Source organism: Sceloporus undulatus, chromosome 1 (genome assembly GCF_019175285.1).
Source record: "Sceloporus undulatus isolate JIND9_A2432 ecotype Alabama chromosome 1, SceUnd_v1.1, whole genome shotgun sequence".
NCBI classification, from domain to species: domain Eukaryota; kingdom Metazoa; phylum Chordata; class Lepidosauria; order Squamata; family Phrynosomatidae; genus Sceloporus; species Sceloporus undulatus.
The window spans coordinates 44180506-44207345 of record NC_056522.1 but is presented as its reverse complement, the minus strand read 5'-3'; the positions used below and the strand labels follow the sequence as shown (position 1 = coordinate 44207345).

General features: G+C 41.9%; 1 protein-coding gene across 1 annotated transcript in view; it reads right to left on the bottom strand.

The window, feature by feature from the left end:
* Window positions 1-26840, bottom strand: part of DNAH14 (dynein axonemal heavy chain 14) — a 390714-nt gene that overhangs the window by 182887 nt on the left and 180987 nt on the right. The window contains 6 exon segments of the mRNA XM_042445585.1: window positions 1555-1644; window positions 1988-2159; window positions 4629-4708; window positions 14107-14293; window positions 14803-14871; window positions 16926-17071. Coding sequence (XP_042301519.1) covers window positions 1555-1644; window positions 1988-2159; window positions 4629-4708; window positions 14107-14293; window positions 14803-14871; window positions 16926-17071 — 744 coding nt within the window.

Sequence of the window (26840 nt, the reverse complement as noted above, 5' to 3'; positions counted from 1 at the left end):
AGTTTGACTATTTTCGCCATCCCTTTCGCCTTCCTTAATATTGTCTCCCTTCCCCTCGGAACTCAGTTTAAAGCCCTCCTGATCAAGTTCTTGAGACTGTTGGCAAAAACATTTCTTCCAACTGGCGTGAGATGCAACCCGTCTGTTGCAAGAAGTCCCTCCTCATGGAACCGTAGCCCATGATCGAAGAATCCAAATCCTTCTCGGCGGCACCATCTGCGAAGCCAGTTGTTCACATCCGCTATTTTCCTCTCCCTTCCTGGACCATGCCCTTCAACTGGCAGAAGAGACGAGATGACAACCTGTACATCCATTCCTTTCAGCTTCCTACCAAGCGCCTCGTAATCCCTTTTGATGTTCTGAAGGCTGTGTCTTGCAGTATCATTAGTTCCCACGTGGACCAAAAGGAAGGGGTATTACACAAGATCGACATGGTTTACATAGGTCTTTCATGACCTTATATGTTGGAAAACGTGCCTTATGACTTGAACATGTTTTATAATATGATCCTATTGTTGTTGATGACTTAAAGTACTATTTATTGAAATACTAAATACATCAAACACAATTTTGGTTCAAAGATCTTTATTGTGTAGTTTAACAAACACAGCTTTATTTGAACCTAACTTGGTGTCGTGACACTCCCTCCACCACTGACCTAAGCTTGTCAGTCTAACCCTTTTGTATGATCCGCAGAGACCACGAAGAAGAAGAACAAGTTGCTCACCTGTGGCGGTATTTCTTCAAGTGGTCATCTGCAAATACATACAAATCCCACCCATCCTCCCCTCAGTGTCCAGCTCTTCATTGGCTCATTCTCATCTCGCTTAGGCGGCGTAAATTTCGGAACTGGGTAAAGAGCAGGAAGGCAGAGGACTTATAAGGGATGGGCGGGGATACCGCCAAAAAGTTGCAAAGTTAACTTTGCCCAGTGATTCGAGAACTTTTCCAAGCAGCACTGTGCAGGTGCAGTACAACCCACTTGTATGTATTCGCAGATGACCACTCGAAGAAATACCATTATGGGTGAGCAACCTGTCCACACACACACACACACATATATACAGTGGTACCTCGGGATACGAAATACCCAGGTTACGAAATTTCCGGGATACGAAAAAATCCCATAGGAAATAATTGTTCCGGGTTACGAATGTTTTTTCGGGTTACGAAAAAATTTTTGGTGCTTTTCGGCGCTATTTCACACGGAATCGCGGCTTTTCCCCATTAGCGCCTATGGCATTTCGGCTTACGAAGGCTTTTCGGGTTACGAAAGCGGCCGCGGAACGAATTAATTTCGTAACCCGAGGGAGCAGTGTATATAATGGTAGAAATACAAGATCTCCTTGAATACCTCTGTCCTATATCCAAATGCCAGTTCAAATAGAATAGATCCATTAGATCTGGATTTACCAAAATGTTGACTTATCATTTAGTGACTGACTCTAGCTGGGGCTAGCAATTACTGTAGATTTAAGGCATTAAATACAATGTATATATCACATGTAAATGCTGTGACATTTTTCATTTCAATTAATAATTTGTTGTACTTACTAAAATTTGGTTGTAAAATTGTATAATTTTCTCTATCTGACTTTCCCAGGGCTGCAGACGTAAATGCTGTATTGCAAGAGATATCGCAGTCTAAAATTAAAACAAATGTTTGAATTACAATTATATACGTACTCTAATTATTTTAATATAAAATAAAAGCTCACAGTCTACTGTTGAAAAATACTAGTGAGACATAGTAATAAGGAAAGCAAGACTATTATAGAAGTCCTTGTATCTATGACTGAAGAGACTATACCCAAACCTGATGTTTTGTTTCTGTACCTCTTCACTCAGAGAATGCAAATTTGTTTCCTTCCCTTGAATATCAGGGTAATTCAGATTTTGATGGTCTTCGTTTTAAGCCTAATGCATAATAATATTTTTTTATTTTTTAACTAAAACATTATTTTCCGTAGATAATAGATTTCATTACCTCTAGTCGTTTGGGGTTTATTTTTGGAACTTTCATTCCTGGGAACAGGTCTGTTATAATATCTTCAAATAAGGCAGCATCATCAGCTAGAAACTTGGGTAAATTAACTTCTTTCAGCACACTGATTATAATGAGAGATTCCTCCATTGCAGAAATTCTTTTCTTTTTATTACTATATACATTTTAAAAGAAATTCATAATTAATAATTATTACTTTGTTTATTTACATCCTGTTTATAAACTCAAATAAGTACATGTGAAAATATCTTATAATGCCCCATAAGGCAATATTAACAAGCTTAGCCAGGTTCTGTGGAGCCCCCTCCAGAGGCTCAGCAGTTGAGTGTGGCTCCTGAGGAAGAACCAAGCATGCAGGTCCCTTCCTTTAAGTAAAGAAGAGCTGAGAGTGCTTGCGTGCGTCGGTCAAGGATGCTTGCAGAGAGTCAAACTACAAACAAGCTACAGCTGGCACAAGGGAGAGCGTGTCTTACTTAACCAGCTGGGGGACGCTAACTCGGTGCCAGAGTTTATTGCAGAATCCTTTAGGGAGATTGCTGCTAGCACTGGCTCCTTGAACTCCGTGTTTCCTGAACCCTTGTCTGCCTTGAATCTGCGACCTCGGAACGAACTGGACTAATTCTACCTTCTGGCTGCCCTGACCTTGGACTGAACTGGTTTCCGTGACTTCTAGTATCCTGACCCTGGCTTTGGTTTCTGGCTTGCTGCTTTGGACTACCGAAAGGTCTGTAGACTGTTCCCCAGTTGCCTAGTTAAGCTTCCATGCTAAACCATCCTTGTTTGTGTGTGCTGGCCGCAGTCCAGGACAATGTGCCAGGAACCAACACCATATTTGTGCACATTGGTTATTATTGTTTTTTTTCTTTCCTGGAAACTCATTGTGGACTAGTAGTCAACAGCTTGCAGACTGGGAGCAGTCCATGGACAACCAATTTGAGTAGCACTGCTCTATAGGAATCTCTGTAGACTACCACAACATACTCCAGCCTGATCTCAAAACGTATGTTTGTGCCCCCCCTAAAAATGCAGGCAGACACTCCTGATACTGATATACATTCCTAACTACATTCCACAGCACCTAGTTCTGAATTACAAAGCACTTAAAGTCTGTCTGAACTACATAACTGCTAATGCAGCATAACAAATGCGAACAAAACAACAGCTCAGAATTTGGGATGCTTCCTGCAAGCTCTGTGCAAAGACTTTATTCCCCTCACTCACACTGATATGACAAACAGCAGTTTTCAAAGGAGTAGCCATGTTAATGTCTCGCAGCATAAAAAGAAGGGGGAGTGGGAGGGAAAGAAAACAAATGTAGGAGGACAAAGATCTGAAAGACCTGTATAATTTTATGCAGCCCTTTGAAAATTTATTACACGGGTCATGATTAGAATCCTTCTGGATCTTATTACATTCCATTCCACTCTCACAACTGTGCAAATGAAAAATGCATTTTAAAAAGGCATGAGAAATACATGGAAAAAAGAAAAAGAAAGTTGGGGCATTTACAAAACACTTTTACCCTTACCTTGGTTGTGTGAAAATTTTCTGTGAAAATACTGAATGTCACAAACATCTGCAGCAATACTAGTCCTAACTCTTTAGTTAATAATGTTTATCTGTATGATTTTAACCAAGGTTCTTTTAACTTTTAACCAGGGTACATTTTTGCCTTGTTCTTTTTGTTTCTTGGGGGTTTACAGAGACCACATGCTTGGACTGGAGACTGGTGTGGACCAGAAAAGGGAGATATTTGAAATACAGAGCCATTCTAAGACAAAGGGCTCTTTCCAAGAATTGAGCACAGATACTCCTTCCCCAGTGACATGTCTTCCCCACCCAGCTGTCCCATCTCCCCACCATAAAAAACGTTTCTTCTGCTACATCTTCTCTCAGTCTGTCTGGTGAAAGAAAGCAGGAACAGCAGTGCAACTCCAACTTGCAAGCCAAGGCCCAGGAAAGCTCACAAAGCTTAAGCAGGGTCCCAAATGTGAAACCTCCTTTTTGCCGTCACTTCTCCCTACCACCATGTGCTCTCACTCTAATTCCAGTCTGTCCCAAAATGGTGTTGTTCTGAGCCACAGAACTGATGTCCTATGTCCATGCCTTGTGAGAGTTTCCCAGTTGCCACTACTAGTGAAAGACTTGGCTAGGAGAATGAGCTCACATGGCAAACGGTGGGAGACACCACCACACAAAATGATCAGAAAGGCTGCATGGTGCTTTTTGGGGATCTGAAAAGAGTTTTCATGCAAGTCTCATCCCCTCCATGGTCCTAAAGGCCACTGGTTCCCCCCTTGTCTTTCTTGCACACCACCAATACTTTGACTGGAGGTCCCCTTGCTGCCACCTTTCTCCTCACCACCCCCCTAGATCCTTCCACCTCCCCCAGGGGAGATCTACAACTCACTTTGGGAATCGTTGCTCTAAAGTAAATGTGCATAGACTATAGCCTATGAGACTGTAAATTCCATTGTTCAGCAGATATCAACTAGATTTTGGGATATGACTTTGATGTCTACAGCTCTCTTCTCTTCTAAATCGCTATGCATTGATCATCTAAATTTAATAAATAATTTAAAGTGCCATGAATTAATATAAAGTTATTAAAAATTTTACTTACTGGATTTTAAATTCTTGTATCTTCTGACCAGCTCTTATTAACACAGTTTTTATGGCTCTCATGCCAAAATCATAATGATCCTAGAAATAATAAAATAAGTTTTTCCCCTGCTTTTACAGAACCTTCTGCAAATGTCCTCAGTAGGTGTGAAGTAAACAGAGATTCTGAACATTAAAACTTGCAAGACTGAGAACATACCTCTTTTTCTTGCTATCTCCAGCAAGCAGTCTTCTTGATGTTACTGAGACAAAGAATTTAATTTTAAAAGTAAAAACTCTAAGGTTACAGGTTGCTAAATTTTTTGAGAAATTTTCTAAGAATTTTTCTAAGAGCTAAGAAAGAGCAACTGACTAAGGCATAATAATAGGAGTATAATAGGTAATAGGAGTATAGCCCCATAAGATAGAGATAGAATCACGAAGAACACCACCCAGAGTGAAGGGGTTTCCCCGCAGACAATGAATTACTAATTAAATAGACACAAATCCCCCTGTACATCCCCCCACAACTCACCTCTAGGCTTTGCCATTAAACACAATACAATACACAAACTAACTCCACCATTAATAACCAAACCACTTTCTCCCAATCAAGGGTCCCACAGGTATATATACTCCACACACTCCCATGTCACCATCCCCTGAAGATGCCAGCCACAGATGCAGATGAAATGTCAAGAATAAATTGCTCCAGAACATGGCCATATAGCCTGAAAAACCCACAGAAAACTATGGATGCCAGCTGTGAAAGCCTTCGACTTCACACAAGGAAGAATATCACTTTGGAGGAGGAACCTGCAGCGAAACAGACTCTTAATGATGATAGAGCCAAACTTGGCTCTTTCAAATGAAGGATAAATCTGACAGAACATGGAGAAATGATTTACCTCTGCTAACATCTGCCTGGAATACCATGGATAAATCAGAATGTAGTTTACCTTGTCTTCCCTGATCTTAACTATTACTTCATGAACAGCAAGGGAAACATGTAAATAAGTGGATTAACCAGTTGTGCAGAAATGTATCACCCAAAGACACTATCAGTGTCCACCTTTGTGGCAAGAAGCAACTGTGTCTTCCAAAGCCCTCTCTACTTTGAAATTTGCAAAATATCTTTACAAAGAAGAACCATTCATAAGTCATGGCCATGTCTAAACTGAGATGATCAAAACCAATACTATTCTCCAGTCATGTGAATTGCTGTGGGTGACGTAGATCAGGGCATGACTCCCAGAGATCTACTTTGAAACAAAATAATGTGATCAGTTTTGGGCTTCCCTGTTTGTTGGTACAGAACATGGTAATGGTATTGTCTATGGAGGTTTGTACCACCATGTGGGAAACTATAAGTTAAAACATACAGAATGCCTTTATGATCACTCACTACTCCTGTGCATTGATATAGATTGTTCATCCAGTAACTATGTTGCAAATATGCAGGTTTTGCAGTACCCTCCTCAACCTAGCTGGGGTACATCTGCCACTAAGATAAGGGACAACTGAGGTTGATGAAGTGACACACTGGTAGATATACTGGCAAACAAGTGTCCATATTTGATGTCCCTCGATATATTCTCAGGAAGAGTCATCATCATCCAAGAGTTAAATGGTCAGTCTGTGAACTCAAACAGAAGGGCACTTCTGCATTTGTACATAATGATTTGGAAAGTACAACAGCTAAGCTGAGTGTTTTGACAGAAGCCCCACCCCTGGGGATACCATGCATGTCTAGGGTAAGGCGCCTGTCCTTCACTCAGTTCCGATATGCCACAGTAGAGGAAATTTAAGGAAGAAAAGAGCCTCTGTGAAGGAAAGTGGATGAAATGTGTGAGTACACAGAAGATTACTCAAATAACAGGTTCGACTGCTGAGGCCTTGACAAGCATGGACGGTGGCAGTGAGGTCCTCGGGTCGTAGGTTTGATTAGTTTCCTTCTCTTAAATGGTTGACCTTACAGGGTTAGACGAGCATCATCTGCCCAGGTTTGGGATTAGAGTTTAGCAGTAGAACCTCTGGTTTAAAGGGTGAGGCCAGTTATGTGCACGCTGTGCTCCACCAGAAAAATCCATTGCACAGGCTCGAAGGATACATCCAACGTCATCAACGCGCTTGTAGAAAGCACGGATGAGTCCTTCCTGAATCTTCATTCGTGAAGTAAAGCCAAGACTCAAATAACAAGTGTTGCAAGTAAACAACTTCGTATTTGCTGTCTCTTTTATATTATTATTATTATTATTTCCCCTCAAAATTGGATGAGATGTGTGAGTACACAGAAGATTACTCAAATAACAAGTGTTGCAAGTAAACAACTTCGTATTTGTTGTCTCTTTTAAATTATTATTATTATTATTTGCCCTCAAAATTGGGACTCAAAGTGTCTCACGATTTAAAAGAACAACACAATTAAAAACATACAAAAAGATATATAAACGGTAAGATACAATATAAAATGAAATATAACTAAATAAGATAGCAGTGTTAGTCTCTTGCAGCATAAAAAGGAGAAGGGAAAATTCCTTCCTTTTCCCCCTTCATCTTCCCTTTTTTCTTTTTGCTGTATCTGTTGCTCATATATAGGTGACTAGTAAGCTGACTTCCCTGAAGGCAGTACAGAAGTCAAAAACAAATTGAATTGAACACTGCTCTCCTGAATGCCCTCTTTCTTTCTTTGTCCTTACTTCAAGGTTGTAACAACAGGTGAAGATGAATGACTGTGTGAAGATGGATGATTCTATGGTCAGCAGTTCCAAAACACTGATGACCAAAGACCTTTCTTAATGAGATTGTCTAGATTGCACCCCATCCCAACATCTATACATCTGTTGTGACAAGGGCTTGAGGTCTTGGGATGGAGAAGGGCGTGCTGACATGATGCTGGATGTATCCAGCCATCAGTGGAGGGATTTCTGTACAAACCTCAGTACCATGAGCCAATTTCTCAGAGTCCTGAACCAGATCAAATGAGGCAATGAATGAAGCCTGGAAAGAACACATCCAAATGTGTGCATTTGGGGTCACCAATGCAATTAATGCCAAGTAGTCCAGAATAATTTGAACCTCTCAAGCTCTGAGACATTGGTACTGAAGGCAACTCTGCACTGACTTGCAAAGATTGTTGAAATGCTTGAGAGGTAGAAAAGCAGCCTGGCCCGTGGAGTCTTGGATCACACCAATGAACAGAATTCAATGCATCAACTGAAGATTGGACTTTTCCTTGTTGAGGCAAAGTCCAGTTCTGTCCAAAAGAGCCAATATTGTCTGTATATGCTGTAGCAACAGCCTTCTGGAAGAGGCAACTGCTAACCAGTCATCTATGTATGGATACAGGACAACAGTGTGCTCCTGAAGAAAAGCCACAACAACAACCATCATCTTTGTAAAAAGTGAAGGAGCTGTTCTGAGGTTAAATGGTAAAACTCTGAACCTGTACACCTTTCTTCCTACAGTGAAGCACAGGAAATACATGTGACAATGCTGAATTGAAATATGGAAATAAGCATCTTTTAAGTCCAAAGTGCTGTACCAATCCACTTCTTGCATCAATGGGAGGATGAATGATAAAGACACCAATCAGAAGTGCAGAGGACAAATATACAGGTTTACATCCCTCAAGTCCAGAATTGGCCTCAGACCACCATCCTTTTTGGTGACAATAAAATAGTTGATCCTGCATATCCATGGATACTTTATCCACAGATTTGACTATCCACAGTTTGAAAATATTTTTTAAAATATATAAATTTCAGAAAGCAAACATTGATTTTGCTGTTTTATATTGCATTTTACCATGCTATTGTATTTAATGGGACTTGAGCATCCACAGATTTTGGTATCAAGATCCTGGATCCAAACCCCAGCAGATATCAAGGGCCCATCAGGAACACACACGCATACAATGAACTTCAGATTGAGGTACAGGCTTGATAGCTCCTTTCTGCAAAAGACTGTCTGTTTCTTGGTGTAGAACGATGGAAGGAGACATGGACTGGAGAAGTCCTGTTGGAAGATCCAACTCAAATTTGATGGTGTAGCCTTTCATCATGATGGTGACTGCCCATGAGTCCATGGTGGTGGAATTCCACGTCTCATAGAAATTTCAAAGTGATTGTAAAATGGAGGAGAAGGCATTGGTGGAACAGGGGGTAGACAATCAAAGACCTTCATGATAGAAAGGTATGAGAGATGGAGGAACTGAAGGTCTGGTGGACTCTGGGCTGTTCAGGATGGAGAGAGGCTTGAAGTGTGAAAACTTAGTCATCATGGTATTGTCTGACAGAAAGCCAAATTCAGTGCTCGTATGTGGCTAGAAGCAGTGGGCTTCCAGCAGTACTGGAAGTGGATGGAATGCATCAAAACTAAGACCTTGATTGGATGTACAATCATTTCAAGTACTGTCCATACTTGTGGTCTCCATACCAAAACCTAGAGGAAGAGTGGACAAGAAGATTGAATCTGAACTTCCTCACAATGAACTGCTTCTTATGAGTGTGTTTCAGCCTGGAGACAGTCTCTGAATTGTACAGGCCATCAAACGGAAGATCTTCTATGACCACCTGGGCTTGGCCAGAAAGACCTGATGATTGAAGCCAAGCATGTTGATACAGAGCTATCGACCCTGCCATCACCTTGCCCCCACAGTCAGGGATGTGTCAAGTAGTCGTTACCTTATGATTTGCCAGCTTGTGTGCCTCTGATTGCAGGAACTAAGCTACTTTGCAATCTTCATCCCTGAGCTCGTTAAAGAATGGTTGTCACCTTCTCCCAAAGGAGTTGGTTGTAGGCCTCCATACAAGACAAGCTGTTACAGATCTAGGGATGAGAGCAGCTGAAGAGTAGAATTTCCTTCCCATGGCACTGAGCTTTTTCCCCCATTTGTCCACAGAATGCAGACAGTGTGAAGCTCTCAACTGGACAGCATTGACAGTGATGGAATTAGGTTTCACATGCTGCCCTAGAGGAGGAATGGCTGAATCACCTACCCTATGCTGTTGGGAAGTAGACTTTCCAACTCCAGGGGTTTGTGGATGAAGCGGATTATCTAGATCCATTTCAGTCAGGTTTCAGGCCTGGCTACAGCCTTGGTTGCCTTGGTGGATGACCTACGCAGGGAACTAGACAGGGGGAGTGTGTCCCTGTTGGTTCTCCTGGACCGCTCAGCGGCTTTCGATAACATCGACCATGGTCTCCTTCTGGATCACCTCTCTGGGATGGGACTTGGGGGTACTGTTCTACAGTGGCTCCGTTCCTTCCTGGAGGGGGAAACCCAGAAGGTGGTGCTGGGGGACTCCTGCTGAACCCCCTGGTCATTGGTCTGTGGGATCCCTCAGGATTCTGTGTTGTCCCCTATGCTGTTTAACATACACATGAAGCCGCTGGGAGAGGTCGTCTGGAGTTTTGGGGTGCAGTGTTATCAATATGCAGACGACACTCAACTCTACTACTCCTTTCCATCTCAATCCAAGGAGGCTGTCCTGGTCCTAAACCAGTGTCTGACAGTAAGGGCTGTTCGACAGTGGAACAAACTCCCTTGGAGTGTAGTTCAGTCTCCTTCCTTGGAGGTCTTTAAGCAGAGGCTGGATGGCCATCTGTCGGGGATGCTTGTATTTGGATTTCCTGCATGGCAGGGGTTGGACTGGATGGCCCCTGTGGTCTCTTCCAAGTCTACGATTATATGATTCTATGATCAGTAATGGACTAGATGAGGGCAAACAAGTTGAAACTTAATCCAGATAAGATAGAGGTGCTCCTGGTCAGCCGGAAGGCAGATCAGGGAATAGGGATCCAGCCTGTGTCAGATGGGATCACACTCCCCCTGAAGACACAAATTTGCAGTTTGGGAGTACTCCTGAACTCAACTTTGACCCTGGAGGCTCAGGTCTCTGCAGTGGCCAGGAGTGCTTTTGCACACTGAAAATTTATGTGTCAACTACGCCCGTTCCTTGAGACACCAGATCTGGCCTCAGTGGTACATGCCTTGGTTACATCACGTTTGGACTACTGTAACGCACTCTACATGGGGCTGCCTTTGAAGAGTGTCCAGAAACTTCAGTTTGTCCAAAGAGCTGCGGCCAGGCTGATAACAGCAGCAGGTTATAGAGATCACACAATGCCCCTGTTGAAACAGCTCCACTGGGTGCCAGTCTGTTTCCGGGCACAATTCAAAGTGCTGGTGATGACCTATAAAGCCCTATATGGCTCAGGTCCAGGCTATTTGGCAGACAGTATCTCCCTATATGAGCCGGCCTGGGCCCTGAGATCCTCAGGGGAGACCCTTCTCTCCATCCCACCACCATCACAAGCATGGTTGGTGGGAACACGAGAGAGGGCCTTTTCCATGGCTGCTCCTAGACACCACCTTAGGGAGAAAGGAAATGTCCGGCCTGAGGACCACTTTTTCCCTATGAAAAATTAGAAAGGGCTCATCTGAGCACAGCACTGTCAGCTCAGAAAACCTTATGGCTGAAGGAATAGCCACTGGAAATGCCACTTTAAGCTTAAGTAGTCCCAGGGAAACCAAGCCCAAGAGTTCAAAGGGTGGCCTGGTAACGTGCGTAAGCCACAATGAAAGTGACCAGGAAGGAGCCAGCGCAGGTACCGGAGAGTATAGATGGTGTAGAGCCTTTAAAAACCCCTTTAGGGTAGGTGAAGAGTTTAGCAGATGGCAAAGCAGGGGGCTGGTTAGCTATAATAGCTGACAGATAAACCTAGAGAGGTGAAAAGGTCAGTCCTTGATCACAAACAAGCAACCAAACAGTTTCATTTATATACTGCTTCATACTGAACTAACAGTGTCTAAGCAGTTTACAACTGTAAGCTAATTGCCCCCAAGAATCTGGGTACTCATTTTAGTGACCTCGGAAAAATGCAAGCCTGAGTCAAGCTTGATCCCTTTTGCTGGTATTGAACTCGCAACCTTATCGTTTTGAGTGAGTGGCTGCATTACAGGCATTTAACCACTGCACCACCAGATGGAGCAGGAAGTGTAAGGCTGTAGAGAGTTGGACCAGCGAGCACAGCTCAGCTCTAGCTTCGGCAAAGGTACAAAGGCACTTCCACTTATAGGAGTAAGACCATTTGGTAGACTTCTTCCTGAAAGTAGAGAGGACTCACAAAGGTTCCGGAGCAGTCAAGGCCAGATCCTCCAAACTGTCATGTGGAGGCTGTGTAGATCTGGGTGAAGGACCATGCCGTAGGAGTGGGAGAAGAGGTCTGGCCAGTTTGGAACTTTAAGGCATTGGCCCCTGAACAGGTGAAGTAGGGTGGAAAACCAAGGTTGCTTTGGCCATTAGAATCTGAAGCAGTAGTATCAAACAATTATACTGTAGATATAGTATACCTTGATTTCAGTAAGGCCTTTGACAAGGTTTCTCATAACATTCTTGCAAACAAGCTTGTAAAATGTGGGCTAGACAAGGTAACTGTTACATGGATTTGTAATTGGTTGACTGGCCGAACCCAAAAGGTGCTCAACAATGGCTCCTTTTCATCCTGGAGAGAAGTGACCAGTGAGGTCCCACAAGGCTCTGTCCTGGGGACAGTGTTATTCAACATATTTATCAATGACTTGGATGACAGAACTGGGGGCATACTCATCAAATTTGCAGATGACACCAAATGAGGAGGAATAGCTAATACTCCAGAGGACAGGATCAAAATTCAAAATGACCTGAATAGACTAGAAAGCTGGGCCAAAGCTAACAAAATGAAATTCAACACAGAGAAATGTACGGTACTGCACTTAGGGCGGAAAAATAAAATGCACAGATATAGGATGGGGGTCACCTGGCTGAACGAGACTACATGTGAAAGGGATCTAGGAGTCCAAGCAGACCACAAGTTGAACATGAGTCAACAGTGTGGTGTGGGAGCTAAAAAGGCCAATGCAATTTTAGGCTGCATCAATAAAAGTATAGTGTCTAGATCAAGAGAAGTAATAGTGCCACTATATTCTGCTTTGGTCAGGCCTCACCTGGAATACTGTGTCCAGTTCTGGGCACCACAATTTAAAAAGGATGTTGAGAAACTGGAGCGTGTCCAAAGGAGAGCGACTAAAATGGTGAAGGGTCTGGAAACCTGCCCTGTGAGGAACGACTTAGGGAGCTGGGGATGTTCAGCATGGAGAAGAGAAGGTTAAGAGGTGATATGATAGCCCTGTTTAAATATTTGAAGGGATGTCATATTGAGGGAGCAAGATTGTTTTTTGCTGCTCCGGAGACTAGGACCCGGAACAATGGATGCAAGCTCCAGGAAAAGAGATTCCACCTCAACATTAGGAGGAACTTCCTGATAGTAAGGGCTGTTTGACAGTGGAACACACTCCCTCAGAGTGTGGTGGAGTCTTCTTCTTTGGAGGTCGTTAAGCAGAGGCTGGATGGCCATCTGCTGGGGATGCTTTGATTGAGATTTCCTGCATGGCAGAGGGTTGGACTGGATGGCCCTTGTGGTCTCTTCCAACTCTACAATTCTATGATTCTATGAATTAAAGAACTAGCATCTGATTTCTTGACAGCTAGAAAAAGGCTTTGAGAAATGGCATCTTTGAACACCATCTGTTGGAACTAACAAGTCCCAATCCTGCTCCTAGCACTCTCCCCACATTTCCTTCCCTCTGCACTCCCTTGATAACTCCTAGCAAATTCAGAGAAAAAATATTGGTAACTTTCATACTTTGTGCTGGGTGTGCATGAATGTGTTTATAAGTTTTAAGAGCTCGTGGTTTGTTTATTTCTATACTGACATATACATTGATTCGCTTTCATGGCCATTCATCACTCTATACTGGCAATCTTATATAATTCAGTATAATATTGTAGGTCCACATGCGAACCTATGGTTATTGTACTGTTGTGTGTCTTCAAGTCATTTTTGATTTATGGTGACCCTAAGGTGAACCAATCACAGGATTTCGTTGGCAAGTTTTTTCAGGAGTTTACCATTGCCATGAGGCTGAGAGAATATGACTTGCCCAAAGTCACCCAGTGGGTTTCCATGGCTGAGCAAGGATTCAAACCCTGCTTTCCAGAGTCATAGACCAATGTTACAGACCATGCTGTAATGTGGACTACTACACCATAGTCCACCATTACCACATTGGCTATGTGGTAGGCAAAGCAATATCACCTCCTCACTTGCTGAACAGCTTCTGAAGTTATCCCCACAGCCATCCTATGCCTTCCGGGGAGAGGAGGATTTCAGAGCATCTGGTTACATGTCTTTATCTGGTAATCAAGGCAAGGATGTCTGCATTACTACTCAAACATCATTTTGTAAATGATTACTGTTATGGCAATTTTACTGTTTGTACTTTTTGCATTTTAATTCCTTTTCATCCTGTGGCTATAAACTACTCAGCCACTATGTAAATATGCCAACTGAGACAATCCTTCAAAGCTTGCACAGAAATAGAATTTGTTAAGGGGCCACAAGACTCTTTGTTGTTTTGGCTGTACTAGATTAACAGACTCCTCTGAAAATTTTACCTGCTGTGACAGCTGCTTGTTAGAAAGATGATAAAGATCTACTATCTTTCCTGAAAGTAATTTTGCTGATTTGAAACCTTCTGAAAACAACATTATTTCAGCAATGAGTTCATAATCTGGTACCATCATGGAGATAGGGCGAAATAATGACTTCAAGTTGTCTGGGAGTTCTACACGACCTTTGTATCTTAAAAAGAAAAGGAAAAATCACCAGTCTATTTTTAATTTAAAATTAAGAATTCTTTAATCAATAATAATAATAAGAAAAATAATAAGAGAAACTCAGTACAAGCATAGGAGATTTGTGTACTATATAGCTCTGGAAGACAATTATGTACATCATTGCTATTACACAAAATTTATTGTAAATAAATAAGAATTTATGTGCCACTCAAAATTTATCTTTAAAAAAATAACTCTTTAGATAGATATTTAAAAGCATGTGAAGAAACTAGCAGTTTAATACAGCAGGTTTTTTAGGGGCACTGATGTAGTGTAAATGTGGTTCTCATGTTTTTACATGTATAAAATGATCCCAGGTTCAATCCCTGATATCAGCAGGACAATTATCAGTCAGTATGCTGAATTAGATTAAGCAGTGGTTTGATGGTATGAGGCTTCATATGTTCACACGACAAATGATTTTGCTAGCCCTTCTAATTTTATTGAATGATTATAGAGAGCATTATCACTTACCCAGGATTCAAGGTAATAAAGAATGCACAAAATGGTTTCAGACGAATTTCTTTTCCTTCCAATACAAATCTATGGCAAATATTAGATTATTTTAAAGACAGTTTTAAAATCAGAATATGGGCAGAATTCTTACTAAAGCCATCTATTTCTCTATTTCTCTGTTGATTCAACATGAGTCACCCTATAGCTGAAGCTCACAAGGCAATATATGAAAACATAAAATTAAGCAGAATAAAATCCACTGAAATAAAATAAAAATAAGAACAGTTAGAATAAAACTGAAAACTAAATGTCAAGAAGATTAAATCTCTAATTTTTTAAGAGCCACAGAAATAAAACAGCTCTTAGACACACTTTTAAGGTAAAATTGGGCAGTAAAGCATACAACAAGTGAAAGTGACAAGAGAAACGAAAAAGTCATTGTCTTTTATTAGGCACCAAGCATAATATAAAATAATGAAAAAAAATGGCACAAAATGGACCCCTTGGGGGGCTAATAGTCAAGAGCAGTCATCTCAGTATGCAAGGGCACAGACTAATTGACTGGGGCCTCTGTTATGATCTCAGAACCTGGGCAGAAAAATATGGGAAGCAGCAGTTTTTAAGATACTGTAGGTCAAGCAGTATGGCTTTATCAACCATAAGACTTGATTTGAACTTGGAAAGAACATGAGATCCATTGCCTTCAATGGCAGCCCCATGCAAACAGCACTGAAATAAACTAAAGTGGACATTGAGATTAAATAGATATGAATCACTGATCAATGGAGCTAAGAAAATATATTTTTGTCATCTCTAAAATATGAATTTTGGGGATGCTGCAGCTCCCTAAAACTGCCTTTCTTTTCTATGATGCGTGTGTGTGCACGCATGTGTGCATGTATGTTATAGTACGGTAACCTCTTTCTTTCTCACATCTCTTCCTCCTCTTAGCAGAACCTGAAGCTTCTCATTGCTTAATTCTAAACTTCTTCCACCTTGCAAGTTTGCTCATTTGAGTTAGTATTTCCCCATCCTAAGCAATGTATTCTATTAGGCACCTGTTTGCATTTTGTATGTACAATTTGCCATGGATGAAGTTTCCCCATAGTATCTGCAAATTTCCCATTGCAATTATTGTGTATATCTGACTTCTGTGTGTTCATTAAAATTCCCCTTCTAGAGAGTATTATGTGAAAGAGAGTCCAATATAACTAAGGAGTTTAGCGCACAATTTAAAAAAAAAAAACGCCTTACCTTTGCTGGTTTGAATCTTAATTTGGGCTGCATCTGAATATTATCATATTCAAAATGCCACTAATGTCCCTGGCCGGGTGCAGCCCAGGTAGCTTCTGGGTAGAAGCTGTGCTCAGTTGGCCAATTTGTAAAGCCAGGAACTTCCTGGTTTTGAAAAGAGGCTGGCTGAGCATGGCTTCTACGTGGAAGTTACCCGGGTTACACCCCCCAGCAGCATTGGTGGCATTTTTAATATGATAATCTCTGGATGCAGCCTGAATTAGGATTCAAATTGGCACAGCTAAGACAGGGTTTTTTTTAGCTGTGAGCTAAGCTCTTAAGAAATACTATTGCCAAGATTACAAGATTCCTCATAGGCATGTATACACAGAATATGTATGAATTCATTTAGGTGCTCTCAGGACACACATGGTAGCTCTCCCAATGTATTATATACACAGATACAAATTGTTTCAATACTAGGATTAAAAGGGGGAGTCTCTTTTCAAAATGCTTTTAAAAAGCATCAAAACCATTGTTGCTAGAGCGTTACCAAGAATACAATTAGCTGTACTCTTGCATTTCTAATTCATACAAGCACATCTTGTAATTAGAACCTCTATAAATCCCAGAGACAACGTTACTAAATACTTACTTGTTTTCAAGGCTTCTTTTTATTAAATTTCTGAAGCCCAAACATAGAAGCGTGCATGCATACGCACACACACGCACGTACACACAAAGAAAGACAAAGCTACACGTATCTACTTATAATGAGTAGTTTGATCATGATGATTGGGAAATTCTGGGGGATTCTGGGATTTGTTGTCCAAAAAGTAACATTTCCAAACTCCACAATAAGTCATCTGAAGTACAAGCAAAATATCTGAATAGTTTCAAATAAATACCTGACAGTGAAGCTGTCTTTAGCTGCCTTGATTGTCTGAATCTGTGAAGCCACTGCTGAAAGTACTTCTATATCAATCCGGTTGAATTCATCAAAACAACACCATGCTCCAGACTGAACTAGCCCACAGAACAATTTCCCCATCACCTTAAACAGACAGAAAGGCACATTTTTAATCAGCACTGAAGGATACATTTTAAAAATAGATGCTTTTTTTCTTTAAAACTACCCTCTTTTCATCTATAGCACTAACAAAAGTCATTCCTAACAAAATATACTTTTAACTGGGAAAATGTTCCCTCTCATTATCAAACACCAAATCAAGTTAAATTTTATTTGCGTTGAGCCAGTGGCCAATACAATACATAACAGCAGACATAATCCATATTACTACTAATAATACTAAAACAATGTTATTTCTAAAATAACTAAAATATAGCTGTGATACTAAAAAGGATATAAATAAGATACACATAAAATTATCAAATACATTGTTACATTTATAAATTAAGACTTAGTTATTGCTCTTATTCTAGCAACAGTTGCTAAAACTTTTGCCAGTTTTAATGTAACCATAGGATCACAACCCTCCAGAAGGAAATTTACAAAAAAATTGGCTGGGTGTGCTGGTTAAGATAGCCATAAAAAGGTGGTTAAGATAGCCATAAGCTCTTCTTGTGAATCTCTATTCAAAGAACTTAACAATAAGATATGGTCAACAGTTTCAGTGTTTTCATCTCCATATACAAAAACTCAATTCTGAAATGGGATTCTCTTGTATTGGCCTTGAAGTACTGATGAAAGAAGCAAACTCAAATGAGCACAGGAGAAGGCTTTCCTGTATTTTGTGTATGCTACATGGAAATCCTGTCTGATCTTGGACAGGGTCAGCTCTGGTTAGTACTTGGATGGGATACTGCAAAAGAATACCAGGTTCTATGGCCTAAGGGACTGTACAGACCACCTCAAAAGGGCAGTCTGTAGCCGCCTGTTTTTGCCACACATGGAGGCCACACCAACCAAACGGTGCGGTCTCTGAGAGGCATAAAAAGAACCCACTCCTGGCGGATTCTTTTTGTGCCACATGTGGGCGCCATTGCTACTCTCGTGCGCACTAATGACATACACACAGCATGGTGTCGTTTGGACATGGCACATGTGCACGTCATCATGGCAGCTGCCTTGTGGACGGGGCACCTGGATGGCATGGTAGGGCTTGGGAGCATGTGAATGCTCCACTCTCCTGAGCCCTAAAATCAGCTCCAGGGTGGCGCTTTACTCCAGTCTGTACGTACGGGCCTAAATTTCAGAGGAAGGAAGGGGCAAAACCACCTCTGAGTATTCCTTGCGTAAGACAACATTATATGTTGACAGGGGATTTGAAGTGCATACACATATTGTTGACAAACCATGAAATAATGAGACCAGACACAGTCTAAGTTGGATTAAGCAAGGCTCATTTTATTTACTTATAAATTATTTAAACTGTTTAATGTCTGGGAATAAGCAAACTGATCAAAGGTGTGGGTCCAGCTGAGCCCTAGTTGTCTACCTCAGACACCTCCCCAGCTACCCCTTGGATGAAACACCAGACCCCGAGGACAATACAAAGCGATTGGTTGCTACCGTATTTGCTAGGCAGTCATATTTAGAAGGCCACATCTGGAGTGTTCCTTCCCAAAGCCCATGACTTTGTAAGAAAGAGTGAATCCCAGATCAGCCCCAAAGGCAGTTGCGTGCCCCATGGAAACAGTTCCAGAGACCAAACTTTTACCACAATGGGGTGCCAAAGGAAACCTATTTACTGATACCACTGCAAGCCAATCATCCAAGTGGGTGGCAGAGCAAGATTTAAAAAACTAATGGAGAAGAAAGCCATGTCAGTTAAACAGACAAAAATGAACATTGGCTCCTAACTTCTCAGGTTGGCACGTGGGATAGACCCATCAGTAGTGGATTGCTCTACCTGTCATCATGAGAATGGAGTAGCTGAAAAACCCCAGACAACAGGGGGGGAAATCCCCACACACACACATACACAACTCCCCCAAGGAGCCAATGAAGGAGGGCAAAGGTAGTGGGAGGCAAGTCAGGCAGAGGTACTGGGTGGGTGCTTGTAAAGTCCCGGAACACACAAACAGAGTGAAAGGGCAGGACGAAAAAAGCACAAATGCAGAAGTGAAAACACAAGCGATCACAGACTCAAACACACCCCAAGCAGCCACTTATCTGAAACAGATTCCAGCAACGAGGACAAACTCACCAACCAACATATGCTCACAGTCTGCTCACCAAAATTGCCAAGAGAATACATGAGGGAGAGGGGGCAACAAGCTTCAATAGCCTTCCTACTGCCCTCCTCACATGGCCCCACTTGGCTAACCTGGCCAAAGTGGCTCTACTGCTGGTCTCCATTCACAGCGGCCAACTAAGAGGCTCCATCCCCTGCAGCAGCCTTGCTGTGCAGTTCAGGGACTGACACTGTAGATAAAGAGGTACAAAATCAGAAGAACTTGATGAGCTCTGGAAAACGCAGGGCTCAGTAGTGAAGCTATAGACAAATTATTTTGGTATTCAATATCCAACAGTTGTTTTAATATTCCTTTGGTTTTGCTCGTATCTAATTGTAATGTTGTTGAACTGAAAAACCAGTGATGGTGTTTAACTACAGATTATCAGCATTTGACCAGCTGCTGATATGTGAAACTGTTTAAACTAAAGGGATGAAACCTGTTGGATCTAAATGTAGCCACAACCATGTATGAATGTCTTCAGCCTAGCCTGTGTATGAAGAGAACTGACACCAACTTCAAACCTCAGAGCAACATTCACAATACAGCTTGGTACTCCAAAAAAATAAAAAATAAATAAAAAGACTGAGAAATTTAGACTGCACAACTTCTAATTATTTTAAATTATCATCGCCTAAATTTATATCCCATAAAGCAGTTGGGCCAGGGACTCAGTGCAGAAAACTTCAAGTGCCACTGAGATAATCAAACTATCCTTTCTCCGTGTGTGTGTGTGTGTGTGTGAGAAAGAGAGATCCATACACAATTCTTTGTCATATACTTTCTGGTTGTAATTATTATGAAGTAAACACATTTTTCATTGTTGGCCTCAACATGCCCATTTTTGCTAAGCACACCTACACTTCCTTCTTTGAAAGCTCCCCCCATCTTTTTCAATTCTTTTCTTCAGTGAAAACAAAAAGAAAAGAAACATGCTAAGTGTTGCTTAACTAAACGCTTCCCCCCCAGATTTCTGGGATTCCATTTTATTTTCCAAATAACTTATTTTTTCAAATTAATGCCAGCTAAACTTCCTAACTGCCTTTCCAGGGCAATGTCCCCTTGATAATGACAGCCTGACAGCAGTAGTTCTAGTAGTAGTGGTGGTAGTAGTAACAATTTCTTACCCATCTCTCTCCATGAATCAATAATAATAATATAATATAATAATAGTTTATTTGTATTTTCCCGCCTCTCCCAGATGGATCAAGGCGGGATTACAGACCATTAAAACACATACATCAATATAAAATACATTTAAAATACATCAATTTAAAATAATACAATTAATCTTAAAACTGAATCCTTGTCAAGTGGTAACGCAGTAGATTCATCCAATGGTCTGAAGGTGACACTTCCACAAAGTCAGGTGGATAAGCTCACCGGAAGAGATCCGTTTTAAGTGCCCTCTTGAACGATTCCAAGGAGGTAATAAGACGGATCGCCTCTGGGAGATCATTCCACAATTTCGGAGCAGCCGCTGTAAAGGCTCTCTGGGAGGTTGATATGATCTTGGTTGGAACACATTCTAACACATTCTTCCCAGTTATTCTGAGAGTGCAGGGCGGATTGTGTAGGGAGAGGCGTTCCCGCAAGTAACTCGGGCCCCAGCCCTGTAGGGCTTTGAAGGTAATAACCAACACCTTGTATTGCGCCCAGAAGCTAATCAGCAGCCCGTGAAGAGATTTTAAGACAGGTGTTATATGGTCAAACCTGGATGAACTATTGACTAATCTGGCTGCCACATTTTGAACCAACTGAAGCTTCCGGTTGCCCCATGTAAAGTGCGTTACAGAAACCAAGAGTAGAGATTACCAGTGTGTGTACCACTGCTTCCAGGTCCTTTTGGTCCAGGTAGGGACACAGTTGGCATATTAACCACAGTTGGTATCAAGCAGTTGCATCCACTTGAGATGACAAATGTAGCGACGAGTCCAGGAGTACTCCCAAATTGCAAACTTCATCCTTTAGGGGAAGTATGGCCCCATTCAGGACTGGTTGACAAATCTCCATCCCTGGACTTGGAGCATTGCAAGTACAGTACCTCCGTTTTCTCTGGATTCAGCTTGAGTTTGTTTTCCCTCATCCAGCCCATTACCAACCCAAAACAGGCATCCAGAGGAGAGATGCTATCTTTAGCACTGCAGCAGTCGGAGACATAGAGAAATAAATTTGGGTGTCATCAGCGTACTGATAACACGGCGCCTCATGTCTCCGGATGATCTCTCCCAGCAGCTTCATGTAAATGTTAAACAGCATGGGGGACAGAATGGCACCTTAAGGGACGCCAGATGTCAGCTCTCTTTTAGAAGAGCAGCTGTCCCCCAGCATCACCATCTGGAATCTGCCCGAGAGGTAGGAATGGAGCCACTGGAGCGCAGCGCCTCCGATACCTAACTCCCTCAGGCGTTCCAGAAGGATACCATGGTCTATAGTATCGAAGGATGCTGAGATGACTTCCCCTGTCGATGCCCAGATGGAGAGCATCGACTAAGGCGACCATGGCAGACTCAACTCCATATCCTGCCTTGAAGCTGGTTTGAAATGGGCCTAGATAATCGGCTTCCTCCAAGACGACTTGGAGTTGGAAGGCAACTGCCCTCTCGATCACCTTGCTCAAGAATGGTAGAAGGGAGAACGGTCTATAATTATTTCTTACCAGGGGGTCTAGGGAGGGTTTTTTCAAAAGTGGTTTGACTACCACTTGTTTTAGTTGGTCTAGAAATTTACCCTCCCTAAAGGATGCATTGATTATAGATTGTAGTAGTGTCTTCACTGCATCACCTCCCTGGGCGGTCAACCATGACGGGCAGGGATCAAGGGGACACATTGCCCTCCTTATGCTTCCAAGAAGCGTGTCCACTTCATCGGTACAGTATTTACAAATTCAAAATGATCCAGTTTAACATAGTCCACGGAGTCACTGGGCACCTCTCTGTTTTAATGCTTGCGTCCAGATTAGCTCTTATCTGAGAGATTTTATCTGTGAAAAAGTCATTGAATGCATCACAGCAGGCTTTAATTGGTTCCAAAAATAGGTTCAGGGCAGGAAGCAATGTAGTTAACTCTTTAACCACCTTGAACAGCTCTGCTGGACAAGACCTTGCAGATGCAATGCATACAGCATAAAAGAGTTCTTTGGTGCATCGATTGCCACATTATAATACTTCAAGAAGTCTCTATGATGTGTCTTATCAGATAAAAGTTGATGTTTCCACCAGTAGCGCTCTAGTCGTTGCACAGTCTGCTTCATTTTACAAGGATCTTGAGTGTACCATGGTTTCTTATTTGAAGCGGGCTGGAAAGGACGCTTGGGAGCGATAGTCAAGACATGTAACAACAATAGATTAATACACAACATGCAACATGAAGTTAAAACACACACAACATAAATTTAAAAGAACAAATAAAACAAATACATACTAAAACACTCCATATTTTAAAATTCATAAATTAAAGTTCACAATTTAAAAACCATCTGGATAGGGCTGCCAGATGCTGCTGGTCTTTGATGCTGTTTTAAATTCAGACAGCATATCCAGCTGACGAACATCTTCTGGCAGGTTTCACAGTCTAGGGGCGGCTGAAGAAAATGTCCTCTTGGTGACAGCTGGCAATGTAGTCCAGGATGAATGGAGTAAATGTCCACCAGGGGATGTGAGGGAACAGATCTGATTATACAGGAGGCTTAGATCATTTTAAAAGTATTATGATCTGGTCAAACTATAGAGCCAATGTGGTGTAGTGGTCTGAGCACTGGACTACAACTATGACTCTAGAGATCAGGGTTTGAATCCCCACCCATTCATGGAAACCGACTGGGTGAGTTTGGGCAAGTCACACATTCTCAGCCTCAAAACAACAACAATAACAATAACAATAACCATGATACCTTCTTCACCTTAGGGTCACCATAAGTCAGGAATAACTTGAAGGCACACAATAACAACAAAAGTCACTACAGCTTATTCTATCGCTGAATAATTGCCTTCTAGGTGTGCAGTGTTTTAACAAACTCAAACTCAATACTGTACAACAAAGTCTTAACAAAAAATTTAACAATTGGACAAGGACAGACAGACAATACAGACAGAAAAACCTGAATTCAATCTATTAAACCATTAAAATACATTCCCTTGGCATATCATAGGATTAAATGAGTTGAGGATATACAATTTTGAGATTTTTAATTAGGATTTCATCTTCTTGTAGGTGGACAAGTATAATCCCTTTTTCCAAGTCATTCAGTTCCAAGATTAGAATTGCATTGCATTCTGCTCCCAGCACCAACTGAAGTTTTGTGGGTTTTAAAAAATTCTTTAAGATTAATAAATGAAGTCTGATAGTATATTGAACTCAGGAATTTATTTAATGACACAGTGCTGGGTATACACTGTCTTGGTAGTTTAGAGCACTATACCAAACAAAGAATTAAACCAACTTTATAAGGAATTCTTACAACATCATGCAGGAGGGAAAAAAGGCTATTAAAGGTAAAGGTTTCCCTTGACATGGATGGAGGTGCTCATCTCTAGTTTTTAATGGATTTTTCGGGCTATGAGTCCGTGTTCTAGAAGAATTTATTCCTGATGTTTCGCCAGCATCTGTGGCTGGCATCTGAAGAAACATGGCCACATAGCCCCAAAACCCCACAAAAAACTATGGATGTCGGCCATGAAAGCCTTCGACTTCAAGGTATATACAGAAGAGATGATTTACATGTTAATCTGTGTATTATCCTGTTGCTGAAAGGTAAGGCCTCAGGGTGTCCATTTAATTGATCCATTGTCTGCTGGGAACCCCCCCTCATCCTGGGTGGTTTTCATTTGCATTTGCTGTGTCCTGATTTTGGTGTTTTTCAGGACTGGTAGTGAAACTTTGGCCCCATACATACTGCCAAAATAAAGCTGCTTCAGGTCACTTTGGAGGTATGCTGTTTAAATGATGCATGCATCCTAAGAGTCCAGAAGCTGCACCAAAGCTGCGCTCTAGTCCTTAGGACTGGATTGTGGCTTTGGTGCGGCTTCCGGACTCTTAGGACGCATGCATCATTTAAACAGCATACCTCCAAAGTGACCCAAAGCAGCTTTGTTTTGGCAGTCTGTATGGGATCTTAGTTTACTTTAAGAGTTTCTTCTTTCCTGTTGAAACTGTCCAGGTGTTTATGGATTTCAATGGCTTCCCTGTGCATTTTGACCTGATACTTGTTGGTATGGTCTAGAATTTCAGTGTTTTGAAATAGCATTTTATGCCTAGGATGGTTTATAACATGTTCTGCTACTGCTGATTTTTCTAACTGACCCAGTCTGCAGTGTCTCTCGTGTTCCTTGATTCATGTTTCAACACTGCATTTGGTGGTCCCTATGTAGATTTGTCCACAGCTGCACGGTATGTGGTAAACTCCTGCAACTGTGAGAGGCTCTCTCCTGTCGTTGGCTGAGCGCAGCATTTACTAGATTTTCTTGGTTGGTTTGTAGACCATTTGGAGGTTGTGTTTCCTCACCAGTTCTATTCTGTCTGTGACCCCTTTGATGTATGGGGAAAATACCTTCCCTTTGGGTGGTCGTTTGTCTTCACTACTATGGGTTTTTCTGGGTCTGGCAGACCTTCTGATCTCTGAGCTAGAGTAACCATTAGCGTGTAGAGCCCAGTCTTGATGCTTCAATTTATCTTCCAGGAAGTGGGGTTCACAGATCCCTTTTGCCCTGCCTACCCTTGTTGTTATTGTGCTTCTTTTTTGGCCTGGGTGATGGTTGCAGTTCTTGTGTAGGTATCTGACCGTGTGTGTAAGTTTTCTGCATACTGTGTGGTCCAACTGTTGGTTTGGTTTGCGAATGACCAGGATATCCAAGAATTGCAATGTTTCTTCCTTTTCTTTTTCATAGAATCATAGAGTTGGAAGAGACCACAAGGGCCATCCAGTCCAACCCCTGGCATTCAGGAACTCTCAATCAAAGCATCCTTGACAGATGGCCATCCAGCCTCTGTTTAAAGACCTCCACCACTCTCTGAGGGAGCGTGTTCCACTGTCGAACAGCCCTTAATGTTAGGAAGTTCCTCCTAATATTGAGGAACTTCCTGACATTAAGGGCTGTTCGACAGTTTCCATCATGAATTGGATATTTGGGTGGATGTTGTTCAGATGGTTCAAAATACAGTCAGATCTTCTTCTCTTTGTGGCTCCAGATGGTGAAATATGTCGTCCACATATCGGAACCATGTTGTGGGATTTTTTCGTGCTGTTTCCAGGGCCTGCTTTTCAAGGTAAAAGTTTGCTATTATGGAGCTCATAGGGCTTCCCATGGCTACCCCATCTCTCTGCTTGTAGAATCCATTGTTCCATCGGAAGTAGCTTGTGGTGAGGTAATGTTTGAACAGGGCTGTGATGTCTTCTGGAAAATTAATTAATTAAATGGACACCCTGGCCTTGCCATTCAACAAGAGAACAATACACAGATGTAAATCACTTCCTCTCAACCAACAGTATATATATCCCAGTCTCTTCCATGACAGCATTATCTCAAAATGCCAGCCACAGCTGCTGGCAAAACATCAGGATTAAACTCATCTAGAACACAGCCTCATAGCCCGAAAAACCCACAAAAATCTATGGATGCCAGCTGTGAAAGCCTTCGACTTCACATTGTGCTCATCTCTGTTACTAAGGTAAAGTTGTCAAAGACAACACTGTGATCACATGGCCAGCATGACTGCATGGAACGTTGTTACCTTCCCACCAAAATAGTACCTATTTATCTACCTGTACTTTTACATGATTTCGAACTGCTATGTTTGGACACCGTGGCTTAGTGGCTAAGATGCCAATTCTGATGATTTAAGGTTGGAAGGTAGGCAGTTTAAGGCCCAGGTGCATTGTGATGGGGTGAGCTCCCATCACTAGTTCCACCTTCTGCAAACCAAAAAGGCTATTACATAGATACAAATTCGTCAGTATGGACCAGGCACTATTTCCAAACTGTGGCGCGTTACAGACCGCCCAAAACGGGCAGTCTCGCGCAGTTGCCAGTTGCAGCACGGAGGAGCCCCAGCATCCAAACCGCATGGCTCCTCCCTGCTGCAGTTTTTGCAGCGCACTCACAGCATCAAATGTGCCTCGCGACGTGCAGACGCAAAGCGTCCGCTTCGTCAAGATGGCGGCCCCCGTGTGGCATGGGCGCCGCCATTTTGTATGGACTCGGTCCATATTAGGGTTAGGGGTGTCCAGAAGAGACACTTCTTTCTAACCCTAGTATGGACCCAGTCCGTACTTTATGTCCGTCTGTAACGGGCCTATGTACATCATATTGCTCTTTTTATCTTATTCTGATTTTCTGGCATGTTTTGGAAGATGGTGCAGAAAGTTATGTACATGTTTAATGTTCTTGAAATCACTTGCTTCTATGTCAAAGTAAATTGTTTTCTTCAACAAGACCCTACCTCATTTAGACCTTATGGTGACTTCCTGACTTTTCTCTTTCACCAATGAGCTAGAAAAATGAAGACTTGTTCAAAAAAGACATTTGGGACTAACTTCTTTAAACACCACACAGCTAATTCTAGGTGGATTTGATTCATCTGTCAAATGTAAACTCCCACTGGTTTTATTTGTTTTTTTATTATTGTTG